The 13,926-nt window shown below is 38.4% G+C and overlaps 1 protein-coding gene and 1 long non-coding RNA gene across 6 annotated transcripts in view; one reads left to right on the top strand and one right to left on the bottom strand.

Annotated features, from left to right (window-relative positions):
• Nucleotides 1-1,309: 1,309 nt before the first annotated feature.
• On the bottom strand, nucleotides 1,310-5,336 carry LOC137210724 (uncharacterized). Its single transcript, XR_010936676.1, has 2 exons — nucleotides 5,153-5,336; nucleotides 1,310-1,590 (listed from the first exon to the last, which is right to left on the bottom strand). It is a non-coding gene; the product is annotated as an uncharacterized lncRNA (long non-coding RNA).
• Nucleotides 5,337-5,406: 70 nt separating this feature from the next.
• The window catches only part of NDUFAF6 (NADH:ubiquinone oxidoreductase complex assembly factor 6), a 43,286-nt gene continuing 34,766 nt past the window's right edge, over nucleotides 5,407-13,926 (top strand). For 3 of the 5 annotated variants that reach the window (XM_067711734.1, XM_067711735.1, XM_067711733.1), the window contains exons 1-2: nucleotides 5,407-5,619; nucleotides 10,242-10,341. In XM_067711734.1, the coding sequence (XP_067567835.1) occupies nucleotides 5,423-5,619; nucleotides 10,242-10,341 (297 nt within the window). In that variant the 5' untranslated portion in view covers nucleotides 5,407-5,422. Of the gene's footprint in view, nucleotides 5,620-10,241; nucleotides 10,346-13,926 lie in introns of all 5 variants that reach the window. The other 2 variants (XM_067711736.1, XM_067711737.1) reach the window with 2 other exon arrangements.

Below are 13,926 nucleotides of genomic sequence, written 5' to 3'. Positions count from 1 at the left end.
AAAAAAATTTAAAATCAGGAAGGCCTTTCTAATGATGACATAAAAGAAGCCATAAAAGTAAATATTGATAAGTTTGACTATATAAAAATATATTACAAAATTTCTACATGGCAAGATTCCACAAGAAAAACCAAAAACAAACTGGGAAAAAGCTGTGATCTACCATCTTAACCATTTTTAAGCATACAGTTCTGTAGCATTAAGTATATTCACACTGTTGTGCAACCTTCGCCACCATCCATCTCCAGAATTCTTTTCATTTTGCAAAACAAACTCTGTACCCATTAAACAGTAATGCCCCATTCCTCCCTCTGCATTCTACTTCCTATCTCTATGAATTTGACTACTCCTGGTACCTTGTATAAGAGGAATCATGTAGTATGTGTCCTTTTGTGACTGACTTATTTTGCTTAACATAATGTCCTCAAGATTCATCCATGTTGTAGCATGTGTCAGAATTTCCTTCTTTCCTTTTTGAGGCTGAATAACATTCCATCGTATGTGTATACCACGTTTTTAATCCATTCATCAGTCAGTGAACATGTGGGTTGCTTGGCAATTTTGAAAAATGCTGCTCTGACTATAGGTGTACAAATATCTCTTCAAGCCCTTACTTGTATGTATATATTTTTTATAGGAATGCAGATGTTGGTCCCCAAGAGAGAAGTAATTTGTCTCTCTCTTTTTTTTTGAAATGTATTTTATTTTTGGCTGTGTTGGGTCTTTGCTGCTGTGCGCAGGCTTTCTCTAGTTGCGGCTAGCAGGGGCTACTCTTCCTTGTGGTGCGCAGGCTTTACATCGCCGTGTCTTCTCTTGTTGCGGAGTATGGGGTCTAGGCATGAGGGCTTCAGTAGTTGTGGCTCGGCTTTAGAGCACAGGCTCAGTAGTTGTGGCGCATGGGCTCAGTTGCTCCGCAGCATGTGGGATCTTCTCAGACCAGGGCTCAAACCTCTGTCCCCCGCGTTGGCAGACGGATTCTTAACCACTGCGCCACCAGGGAAGCCCACTTGTATATTTTTATTTTAATTTTTTTGCGCTACGCGGGCCTCTCACTGCTGTGGCCTCTCCCGTTGCGGATCACAGGCTCCGGACGCGCAGGCTCAGCGGCCATGGCTCACGGGCCCAGCCGCTCCGCGGCATGTGGGATCCTCCCAGACCGGGGCACGAACCCGTGTCCCCTGCATCGGCAGGCGGACTCTCAACCACTGCGCCACCAGGGAAGCCCCCTATTTTTATATTTAAAATATTTTGTACCATGGAAATTGCATTAGGACTCAACTGCGGAATAACAAACCACCCCAAAACTGGATGACTTATAACAACAGCGATTTATTAATTCTCCTGGTTTTGTGGGTTGGCTGGGCTGTCCTTCTGCTTGTTCACCTGGCCTCAGTCATGTGGTGGAATTCGACTGGGAGATCTGGTGGGCACAAAGGTCCAAATGGGCTTCATTCATATGTCTGGCAGTTGGTCTTGGCTCTTGCCTGGTTTTCTTCCATGTGACCTCTTCTCCTCTAGTAGGTTAAATCAGTTTCCTTAACGGCAGACTCAGAGAAGTGTTCAAGAGGGGAATTCACAGGGGTCTGTGACCTTGAATAGGAAAAAAAAAAAAAAAAACGACATCTGTTTTTACTAACTGCTAACTAAAATTTAGAATTGGCTTCAGTTATGAATATAGGCAACAAAGCACAAAAGTATTGGGAATAACTGCGATCTTGTCACCAAATGAAATCACAAATTGTTTTTCAATATTGTTTATGTTCATCACCACTATGAAACTTGAAATTAGACTCACTGCTAAATCTTATTATTTAACAGTTAAAGAAGCACATATATGCCATGGCACAAAAATGATTAAGGAACTCCTATCTGAAAGAGAAGGGCATCTTGCCCCTTCCCCTTTCACTATCGCTGCTGGCTGGCATGTGGAACTAGCAATGGGCCATCTTGGACACGCAGGTGAGAATTACACCTCTTCAGATGATAGAACAGCCAGACTGGAAGAGCCTATGTCTCTGGGACCCTGGAATCTCCATGCAACCCCGAATTGCTTACACCCAAATTGCTACTTCAAAGAAGAATAATGTCTACTTTGTTTACAGCAGTGTTATTTTGTGTCTTTATTTGAGCAGCTGAACCTATTTCCTTATTAATACAACAGCAGTTATCATATTTTGTAATTATATATTGATTTGTGATGATTTTTGTTTGTTTAAATGTCTTTACCAGTAAAGAATAAGTTCTTTGAGGACATGGTAGGTATTTGTTCACTCTGGAATCCTAGCAACTGGTACAGTGTAGGCACAGAGTAGATTCTTAATAAATGTTCCAAAATGAATGAAATAATAGCATAAGAAAATGTGTATGAGCATATTAGGCTAATCAAATAACATTGTACAGGCAGTATGTAAAAACAAGCAAAAAGCCTCTGCATAGAAAAAAGGTTGGAAGAAAATACAAAATGTGAATAGTAACTGTTTGAATTATAGGTTTTAGCATGATGTTTTCCTACTTTTGCCTATATTTTCCAAATTTCCTTTAATGAGATTTAAGAAAAAGAAAACATATATATAATAAAAAACATATAACAAAACAAAATGGACCGAGGAGAAGTTAGTTGATCCCTGAGGGCCATGGAGAAGTTGGAGGAGGTGTGTGGAGTATTCCTGTCTGGGGAGATTTAACCAGCTGTGGTCTGGTGCAGACCCTCTCAGACCCTTTAGATACTCAAGGTGTCATATAAAAGCCAACAGGCCAGCTTGACTCTTAACATAAAGAATAAAACTCACTTCTTAACAGAGGCCATGGAAAAAGTAAGAGGTGGAGCAATATTCTGGAACAATAATGCATAGCTCTTTACAACGTAGCAACAACCATAGGACAATCTTTATTGGGCTAAAGCTTGGAAATAAATTTTATTATATTTCATTCACATTACACAGATGAATCAGTTATAGTCACCATGAAGAGAGTCATAAACTCAAAGATGACAGAGTAAGCAACTGCCACAGCTAAAGGCCAAGTTAACAAATTGTGCTTCTGTGGGCATTCATTTCTTAATGTTAATTTTTTGGTTAAGCACTGAGCTTCTGCCTTGATTATAACCTTGATTGAAGAAAAGTGTACGCATATTTCAAATACACTGATTTTAATACCAAGAAATTATACTAAGGAAGTATTTTCATGTATTCATAATTCTAAACAAAATTAACTTCAAGATTGGCAAATAATGGATGTTCAATAAGTGTTAATTGGTGACAGTGTGTTATCCATAGAATAATTTTAAAGGTTCTTAACTTTTCCTCTATTGCCATTAATTGAAATTCTGCCTTCAAGTTTAAATATCTAAAGGCTCATAACATCTTTAGTATGCATTTATGATTATGTGAATTATTAGAAATGGCTATATTTTTTTGATATAGATTGACTGGCCTGGAGACAAGAAAACAAATGAAAGAGGTCCATCAGAAAGATGTGAAATTGGGTACAGGAAATAAAACAAGAAAAGTTAATAATAGCCAATGATAACTGTTAAGAAATAATTTTTAACAAAACTGTATAGTCATGATCTCATACAGCTATAAAGTCCACACATGTTAAAAATTTCATTTAACTCATTAATTAGTGGGGGAACCAGTAAGATTTTGCAACCAATTCAAAGAAGTATTAAAAAAAAAAGTATTCAAACTACTAGACATCTATAGGCAGTCAGGAATGCTTAAGTAAATCTGCTTAATAGATATGAAACTGGCAAAAACAGATAATATCCATAGAACAATAATCAACTGAATCTCCTATGGATATAATTTGCATAAGTTATGGACAAGAATTATTTGCATTATTGTCAATATTCTGCAACTTACAGAATTGTAAAATAGTTCAAAGACAATGAAAGGCACAAAAACCCCATAAAATCAGATAAACTGGACAATGTCTAACTTTCCCTTAAGACACCCAACAATCCTTTTGGTCCCTTTAAACAGCCTTTCTTCATGGTTTCCCTACACAGATGACTTGTTTTGAGTGCTATTTATGGGCCAGGCATTGCCCTAGATGCCTTGAAGATATTAACTCATTTAATTCTCACAAGAACTTTATGAGGCAGGTTCTATTACTATTACCATTTCACAGGGGAGGGATCTAAAGCACAAGAAAAGGTAAGTCTGTCACCCAAGGTCACAGTGATAGTAGGAGGTAGAACCAGGATCTGAATCCAGGTAGTTTTGCACAAGTTATGCTGCCATGGATGTGACTATATGAAGATAAAAAAATTCACAGGACCTGACAAGTTAGATAACATTAGATATAGAAGCAGGAAGAGGTAATGGTGACTCCAAAGTGTTTCCCCTGGTTGTGAGAAGGGGGACGCTGTCCAGATAAAAAGACTAAGAAGAGGAGTTAGTTTAATTTGGTTTTTAGACATATACTTTGAAGTAATGGCAAGATGTGGAGATGGAAAAGTCCAGCTAGGCAGGAGGCCATAACTAGAGATGTAGATGTGATTTTTTTAAATTGAGCATGTTTATTAAACTTTGGTATCAGAAACACTAGTGTGTGTCTGTCAGAACTAAAGGACAGAAGCCCAGAGAGAAAAGAGAATATTATGCAGGAGGGACTGAGGTCCTGCATAGGCTGAAGAGAGCCAGTGTCAGGGAGTAAAACCAAAGCAGGGTGAATTGGCTGGAGTTCTTAGGTCCAGACAACAGAGTACTCTCCCATGGGTTTAAGGAGAAACATTAAAATGGAGTCACAAATGCAGATAGCTAGGGTTGAGGCTGAAAGGTAAAAAGAGGCTACTATCGTGGAGGAGCTTTATCCAACACGCAGTAAAACTGGTCAAGCAGGGAGGGGTCATGATCAGAGGCACCCTTTAGAAAGAACAAGTGTGGCTGCAGCGCGAAAAATCTGGTCAAATCTGGAGGCAGGAGGTGTTACTGGGATCCAGATGTAGGCAGCTGCTGGCTTGGACCAAGTCAGGTCGTGGCAACTAGACCCAACGATAATATTTGAGGGGCCTGATGGTAAGAGTGCCAAAGGAGGCTCATATACCATGTGAATAAGGGTTTAAAAGTTATAAATCAAGCTAGTAAACCGTCAAATTATTCTCTTTCCTACTGCCCCTCGATGAATATCAATACATCTTCAGAAGGACCTGGAAGGAAAGGGGAGAACCCGGGCGAGATCCGTCGAATTTAGGCGGGGCTTTCCTGGAACCTATAAGGCCGAGGAGCGAGGCGGCGGCGGCGCAGATGCAGGGGACCACAGCGACACCTGTCTCATCTCCGACGGGAGTCCCGCGGTCTCCTTCCCGCCGCTAAGAGGTGCGCAGACAGAGCTGCCGGGGGCGTGGCGCGGCGTGGCGAGGAGAGGCGTGTCCGCGCGCTAACAGCGCGAGGTCGAAGGGCACGGCGGCGTCCCTGTCATGGCGGCCTCCACGCTGCTGTCGGCGTGGGGCCCTCTACGGCCCGGCGTCCCCGGCCTGTGCCGCTGCCGGCAGCCCAGGGGCCTGTGGGCGAACGCATGGCGGCTTCCGGAGCCCGCGGGGTCCGGGCGGAGCGTGGCCGCGGTCAGCGGACCTGGCACCTCGGGCACTGACCGCTACTGCTTGGAGCTGCTGCGGTGAGCGAGCCGGACTGCCCCCGGCCGGGAGGTCGGGGAGCAGGCCGAAAGGGGCCCTGGTGGGCGCGGCGGGCCTCGGGGCGGACCTGCACCTTCCCTGTGTCCCTCAGCGTGTGAGCTCGGGTGTATGGGGGAGTGAGGCAACAGGAGCTTTCACACTGGTCACAAATTTGTGGCAAAACGCCTTCGTCTGTCACCTTGCCCGAGCCTTAACTTTACCTAATTACACGCTTTGCATGAATAGCTTTTTAAAATTCGAAACATGGCTAGTAACTAATTTTAATTAAGCAGTAGTTAACTTTGAGTTCTTCCTGTGTGTCAGGCACTATGCAAAGTAGTTTACAAGTAAATTATCTAATTTTCGTTACAAAGTATGAGGGAACAGTTGTAGACCTACCACTTACAGTTATGTGGATTAGAGCATTTGGAACAACGGCAACATTCCCATGCATTTCAGTATTTTGTTTCGTTTTTAATCACTTTTTGAAATAGTGTTCCTACCCCACCTTTTTTACTTGTTGATTGCTTGTAGGAGAAACAAGGTAGCATTAGTGGAAATCAGGTCATTAAGAATTGTAAAAGCCAAAAAGATTATATTCATCTATATAATTTTTAAGTTATCATTTTTTGATGATAAGACATGTAAATTACCAAAACATATACCATCCATATCCACTCATTCAGTGCAATTTTTCTTTGACACCAGTAGTATCCTAACTTTCCTATCCAGGGTTGAATCACTCTTACTAATTTCTTATATATTCTTTTAGAAATAGTCTGTGGATATCACATAACAGCTTTTCTCAAATATATATTTATAAATGGCCAGATACTTAATCTGTCCATATTGGTATTTAAGTGGAATGGAGACTGTTGACTCTAGCGATTTATCGAAAAGCAGGCAGCAGGCAGACCTTATCTGAGTTTATTAATCCTAGCTCTGTCACTTGGGAAAGTTAATTACTTTAAGAGTCAGCTATTTCCTCATATGTAGATTTCTACTTCTACTTTATAACATGGTTGTGAGGATTAAATTACATGATGTATATAAAAATGCTGTTACATAACAAATGCTCTATAGATAGTTTAAAATAAAAACAAAATGAACTTGAAAGGAAGATTAGAACTTTTAGCTTCTAATTGTCCATTAATCTTTGCAAGATTTGGCCTCGAAATTGTGTGTGCAGGGTTGTTTTGGACATGTATCTTATGCAAGGCCTCCAAATATCAGACAAGATACTAGACTATAACTTCAGATTAGCCAGCCGAGGATCTTCTAGGAATCAAGGTTCCTGGGAAAATCTCGAGCCTAATTTACATAGGCTTCTTGGGGTTTGGTTTGAGGAGCACCACCTCAGGCCTTGGGATTAGTGTTATAATAAGATGAGGAGGTGGCAGTGGTGATATCTGGAAGTGCAGTTCTCCAGCCTCACTGAGGAACCACTTCTTCCTTTGTGCTTCAGTGGCACAGGTCCATGGAATTAGCATAGCAGTCCTAGCACTAGATATGCTTACTTCTCATATGTCTGTCTCTCTCTGCTAGATTGAAGTCTATACCTATCTTCAGTGTCTAGCGCAGTGCCTGGCACGTGCTAGGCACTGAATAAATGTTTGAATGAATGAATGAATGAAAGGTTATTGACCCTGCTGCTGTATAAAGCCATCATAGCATAGCATTTCTCATTATGTGGAACGGTTCTTAGGTAACTGGACCTTGGTTAGCTATTTATAGGTTATCTTTGTATACCAGTAATCAACGTTGATAACAGTGATCCTGATTGATGAAGAAATGGTTAAATAGTATATCCTATTTAATGTAAAGAAGAGGGTAATATTGTTTAGAAAAATTCCCAAAGTATTTTAAAAATTGTTAACAGGGCAAACCATTAGCTGTGTAGAATATCTTATTTCCCAGAGACTGTTACAGTTCTGTTATGTCTTCATTTCATTTTTCATTTTCATGTAAGAAACTTGAAGTACTTCACATGTTGATTATTTTTAAGGAGATACGAAACAGGTAGACTATCAAGCCTCATTTTTCAAGTTAGGAAATAGACATGACTGGTATCATTTCTGTCAATAACTAGTTGAATGATGGAAATTAAGATTGTAGTTTGATTCCTATTCAATGTTTTCTTACTGTCTCATATTAACTTTCACGTGTTTTAAACACTTTTGAAGTTTAGAGACTGTTTATAATAAAATAAAATTTAGAAATGTTTACATCTATATATATTTACAAGTATAAGCTATAAAGTTTTGTCTGAACTCTCCATATTGTAGCTGAAACCGCATATGGTGAGATTTTTTAGTAGAGCTGTCTTGTGATAACAAGGTTACTGCTATCCATTCATGATCTCTCCCTTTTGTTTATGTGGAAGTTGGGGGAATTGTGAAGGTTTAAGTTCTCTGTTAGCCGCAGGACAAAGTGTGAACCAATTGAAAAGTGGGAGTAGTCTGAATTTCAAACCTAAACTCCGTGGAATGAGGTTGGACCCATTTTATACTGAGTACTGTTTTATAGGAAATACTGTTATATTAAGGTTCCAGTGTATTACAGTGAAAGTAGCCTTGTCAATAGGCAGTCTGGTAAGCACTTTATATTTATGTATGTATGTATGTATGTATGTATGTATGTATGGCTGCGCTGGGTCTTCGTTGCTGTGCGCAGGCTTTTCTCTAGTTGTGGTCAGCGGGTGCTACTCTTCGTTGTGGTGCATGGGCATCTCATTGCAGTGGCCTCTCTTGTTGCGGAGCACCGGCTCTAGGCACGCGGGCTTCAGTAGTTGTGGCACATGGACTTCAGTAGCTGTGGCTCATGGGCTCTAGAGCGCAGGCTCAGTAGTGGTGGCGCACGGGCTTAGTTGCTCCGCGGCATGTGGGATCTTCCTGGACCAGGGCTCGAACCCGTGTCCCCTGCATTGGCAGGCAGATTCTTAACCACTGTGCCACCAGGGAAGCCCTGGTAAGCACTTTATACTTAAGTCATCCTAGAATGAATATAGTTAAGGATTATATATTTTTAACTTTTCATTTTAAAGTAATTCCAAATTCACATAAAAGTTACAGAAATAGTACACAGAGCTCCAATGTACTCTTCACCCAAATTCCCTCACTGTTAACGTTTTGAACCACTTGAGAATAAGATGTAGATGCCCTATTACCCCCCTTATTATTTTGGTTAAAATTGATCCAGTATTACCATCTAATCCACAGACTCCATTGACATTTTGCTAATTAGTCTGTTATGTCTTCCGTGTATCCAGGATCACGTGCTACATTTAGTTGTCACGTGTCTTTAGTCTTCTCCAATCTGGAACAGTTTCTCAGTCCTTATCTTTCATAAACTTGACTTTTTTTTTTTAAGAGAACAGGACAGGCTACTTTGTAGGCTTTCAGTTTGGGTTTATTTAATGTTTACTCATGATTTACACAATTTTTGCAGGAATATTACAGAAGTTATGCTGTTCTTTTCTCAGTATCATGTCAGAAAGCACATGGTGTTGATTTATCCTATTACTGTGGAGTGAACTTTTTGTTACTTGGTTCTCAAGTGTCTTTCAGGTTTCTCCCTTGTAAATTAATAAGAATGTTAGCAAATAATATTTATTTTGTGAGAAGATACTTTAATACTATGTAAATATTCTTTTTCTATCAAACTTCCACCTGTTTAACATTTTCAGACATTTAGTGATATTTGCTTGAATCAGTTTTTACTTTGATAGTTATCAAGTGGTGATTTTAAAAATTCAATCATGTCTTCTAGGTTTATCAGTTGGCATTGTACTGGTTGTCAAATTTTTCCTTCTCTTTGCAGTTATTCATTCATTTATATTGGTATGAGCTCATGGGGTCCTGTTACAATCTTTTACTGTCATTATTTTTTTGATGCTCAAATTGTCCCAGACTTAGCCAGTAGAACTTCATCAAGCCAATTTCTTTGTCCTTTTAACAAGTCACTCCATTCTTTGAACATTTGTTTACTTTCTGCTCAAGAAGGTGTTTCAGGCTTATTTGGTATTTTCCTTCCACCAGCCCTGGAGACAGTCATTCCTTCAAGGAGCCTTAGTTTCTTTCAGTGGAGAAATCAAGGTGTGTTCACTGATACTGCGGGTATGGGGGCGGATATCATTGTTTCTAGGCTTTGTCAGCAGATGCTGTAGGGAAATAGAAGTAAGTGTGAGTGTGTGCGCATACACACAGGCGCACCCTCCCACACACCCCCCATATTGTTCTCTGTCTTTGTCTTATGTATATATCTATCTATGCATTCAAAGCCATGAGTTCATACCAATACTTGCTGGCACTGTTTTCTTGATTTCTACATCTGTAACTCATTTGAATTCTTACTAAAACCAAAGTGATTCTGAAACAGTTAAAATTATATATATATATATTATATAAGTCAAAATAAATTAATAGAGATTGATTATTCATTTTAACTGGTCTGGGATTGGAAGCAGATAAATTTTTTATCATTGTAGAGAAACAGATATAAAATATAGGAAACTTGGGGGCTATTTTGAGTTGAAGCCTTGTTTTCGGTTCATTTTGGTCAGTATTTGTTTGTGTGCAGTTTGGAAAGTGAAAAGTAATTATCTTTTTTTGCTTATTTATTGTAGGAAACGAGATTATGAAGGCTATTTATGCTCCCTGCTACTCCCTGCAGAATCCAGAAGCTCTGCTTTTGCACTGAGAGCTTTCAATGTGGAACTGGCTCAGGCTGGTATTAAAATACCTTAAAAATTATTTGTAAAAATAGTGATGTAATATGTTTAATGCTGAACAATAAAGAAATATAGTAGTAATTTATATGTTAGATGTGTTTAAGGTTTCTGCTGGTGATTTCTTTCTGCTGCTTAACAGTTCAATTCCAACAATAAAACTAGCTAATGAACTTAATGTTTTTGGAAAGACCATCCTGTAATTTCTTTTTTTAAGGATATTATAAAACTATGCAGTTAACATTGCACATTTGTCTGTTAATTGAATAGGTTAATCAGAGTATTACTGCTTATTCTTTACACATTTGCATAATTGTATATAGCAGTTCTTCAAAGCACTTTTTAAATTGAGTTTTTAGCTTTAAAGTGAAATGGAAATTGAAGCAATTATAGCAAACCCAGACCTTATATCATACTAACTTTTCTAAAGAATTACAAACAAAGGAGCGACTCTTCTTTTTCTTAAACTGGAAAGAATGTGTGCTGATATAAGATAAATTGAAATGGAGAATGTAAATGAGGGAGTTGAGATAGAATTGCATTGATCTTCTCAGTAAATGAAATGGAGAGGTTGGTTATTGAGAGTGAGGGAGCACGGGAGGGTTTGGAGTCTTCAAGAGTATGACAAGTTTTGACACAGTCTCTCTGGTGAATATGCTAGGACGTGAAGTAGGAGCACATGAAAGGATGTGAGTATAGTACTGAGGCATAATTGTGGTTAAACACTATAAATCTGCAGAGAGTAATAGAGTCTGGCTGTTTGTCCTTGGTGTATTTCTAGAAGTCATGGGTCTATATTTTTTTACTTCATCCTTTTTCAGGTATAAACTATACTTCAGCATCTTAAGTCAGTCACAATTTAACGATAAATAGTACCCAATGTGATCTTCCATTATAACTGTAAAATAATTAAAATTCCATTTTTAATAAATAAATCTTCCATATTTTCCCTGATTCTCTGTCACCTTATAGGAATGTCTTGCTTTTTTTTTTTTTTAATTTAAATAAATTCAACTGTGCAGGTAGCCTTGCACCTGTGTGCCACTCCAGGCAGTGTCCACCTGGCTGCCCCTTGGTCCCACTGCCCTGCACAAGATGCCACTTCCGTCTCCTGATGGCTGTCTGTCTTACTGCTTTTTTGTACACAGTCTTGTTCATTCATTCATTCAACAAGTATTGTCCAAAATATGCTAGGCACTATTTTCGGTACTGGGTTATAGCATTGAATAAAACATACAAAGTCCCTGTATTCAAGGAGCAAGTAAATACTGTACAGAAAAATTAAGGAGGATAGGGAAGGCTAGGTATAGCAGGGGTTCCTGTTTTAAGTAGGGTGATCAGGAAAAACCTCACTGAGACCGTGGCATTTTAGCAAAGATTTGAAGGAGGCAAGGGAGTGAGATATGTGTCTGAAGAGTCTTCTAGACAGAAGGAGCAGCAAGTGCAAAGGCCCTGAGATGTAAGTGTGCCTGACATATTCAAAGACAAGAAGGCCAGTGTGGCACAACAAAGAAAGGAGGGAGAGTGTGGGAGGAGATTAGGTTAGAGGTATCTGGGACAGAAAAGTAAGGTCTTGGAGACCACTTCAGTCACTTTTGCATTTACTCTGAGTGAGATGGAAAACCATTGGAAGGTTCTGAGCAGAGAAAGACATCACATCTTTGTCATGTTTCTAAAGGATTACCCTTAAAAAAATTTTTTTTATTAAAGTATAGTTGATTTACAATATTAGTTTCATGTGTACAACCATGGTTCAATATTTTTGATAGATTATGCTCCATTTAAAATTATTACAAAGTATTGGTTGTATTCCCTGTGCTGTACAGTGTATCCTTGTATCTTATTTATTTTATACATAGTAGTTTGTACTTCTTAATCCCTTATCCCTATCTTGTCTCTCCCCTCATCCTTCTTCCCACTGGTAGCCACTACTTTGTTCTCTATATCTGTGAGTCTGCTTCTCTCTTTTTGTTGTTTTATGTTTATTCATTTGTGTTATTTTTTAGATTCTACATGCAAGTGATAATGTATATTATTTTTGATTAATTTGGATATATATCCAGGATTGGAGTTGCTGAATCATATGGTAGTTCAGTTTTTAGTTTTTTGAGGAACCTCCATACTGCTTTCACAGTGGGTACACCAATTTACATTCCCACCAACAGTGTACTAGAGCTCCCTTTTCTCTACATCCATGCCAACATTTCTTAATTTGTGGTCTTTTCCATGACAGCTATTCTGACAGATGTGAGGTGATATCTCATTGTGGTTTTGATGTGCATTTCCCTGATGCTTAGTGATGTTCAGCATTTTTGCATATACCTCTTGACCGTCTGTATATCTTCTTTGGAAAAGTGTTTATTCAGGTCATCTGCCCATTTTTTAATTGAATTGTTTGTTTTTTTTAATATCGAGTTGTATGAGCTGTTTATATATTTTGGATATTAACCCCTCAACAGACAAACCATTTGCAAATATTTGCAAATGTTTTCTCCCATTCAGTAGGTGGTCTTTCCACTTTGTTAATGGTTTCTTTTGCTGTGCAAAAGCTTTTAAGTTTAATTAGGCCCCATTTGTTTATTTTTGCCTTTGTTTTCTTTGCCTGAGGAGAAAGATCCAAAAAAATATTGCTATGACATAGGTCAGAGGGTGATCTGCCTATTTTCTAGGAGTTTTATGGTGTCCAGTCTTACATTTAGGTCTTTAATCCATTTTGAGTTTATTTTCATATATAGTATGAGAAAATGTTCTAATTTCATTCTTTTACATGTAGCTGTCCAGTTTTCTCAGTACCACTTATTGAAGGGACTGTCTTTCCCCATTGTATATTTTTGCCTCTTTTGTCAAAGATTAATTGACTATAAATACATGGGTTTATTTCTGGGCTCTCTATTCTGTTCCATTGATCTATGTGTCTGTTTTAATGCCAGCACCATACTGTTTTGATCACTGTACCTTTGTAGTATAGTCTGAAATCAAGGAGTGTGGTATCTCCAGCATTATGCTTTTTTATCAAGATTGCTTCAGCTGTTCAGGGTCTTTGTGGTTCCATATAAATTTTAGGATTATATGTTCTAGTTCTGTGAAAAATGTCATGGGTATTTTTATAGGGATTACATTAAATCTGTACATTGCTTTGGGTAGTATTGACATTTTAACAATATTAATTCTTCCAATCCATGGACATGGGATATTTTTCCATTTCTTTGTATTATCTTCAGTCTTCTTCATCAGTATTTTTTAGTTTTCAGAATATAGGTCTCTTACCTCCTTGGTTAAATTTATTCCTATGATTTTATTCTTTCTGATGTGATTTTAAATGGGATTTTTTTTGCTTTTTCTTTCCTATAGTTCATTATTGGTGTATTAGAAAGACAAAAAATTTCTGTAGATTAATTTTAGATCCTGTAACTTTACTGACTTCATTTCTTAGTTCTAATAGTTTTTTGGTGGAGACTTTAGGATTTTCTTTCTTTAGTATCATATCATCTGCAAATAGTGACAGTTTTACTTCTTACCTTCCAATTTGGATGCCTTTTATTTCTTTTTCTTGTCTAATTGCTGTGACTAGGACTTCCAATAC

The sequence above is a fragment of the Pseudorca crassidens genome, chromosome 17 (genome assembly GCF_039906515.1).
Source record: "Pseudorca crassidens isolate mPseCra1 chromosome 17, mPseCra1.hap1, whole genome shotgun sequence".
NCBI classification, from domain to species: Eukaryota; Metazoa; Chordata; class Mammalia; order Artiodactyla; family Delphinidae; genus Pseudorca; species Pseudorca crassidens.
This window is presented reverse-complemented; position numbering and strand designations above follow the sequence as displayed.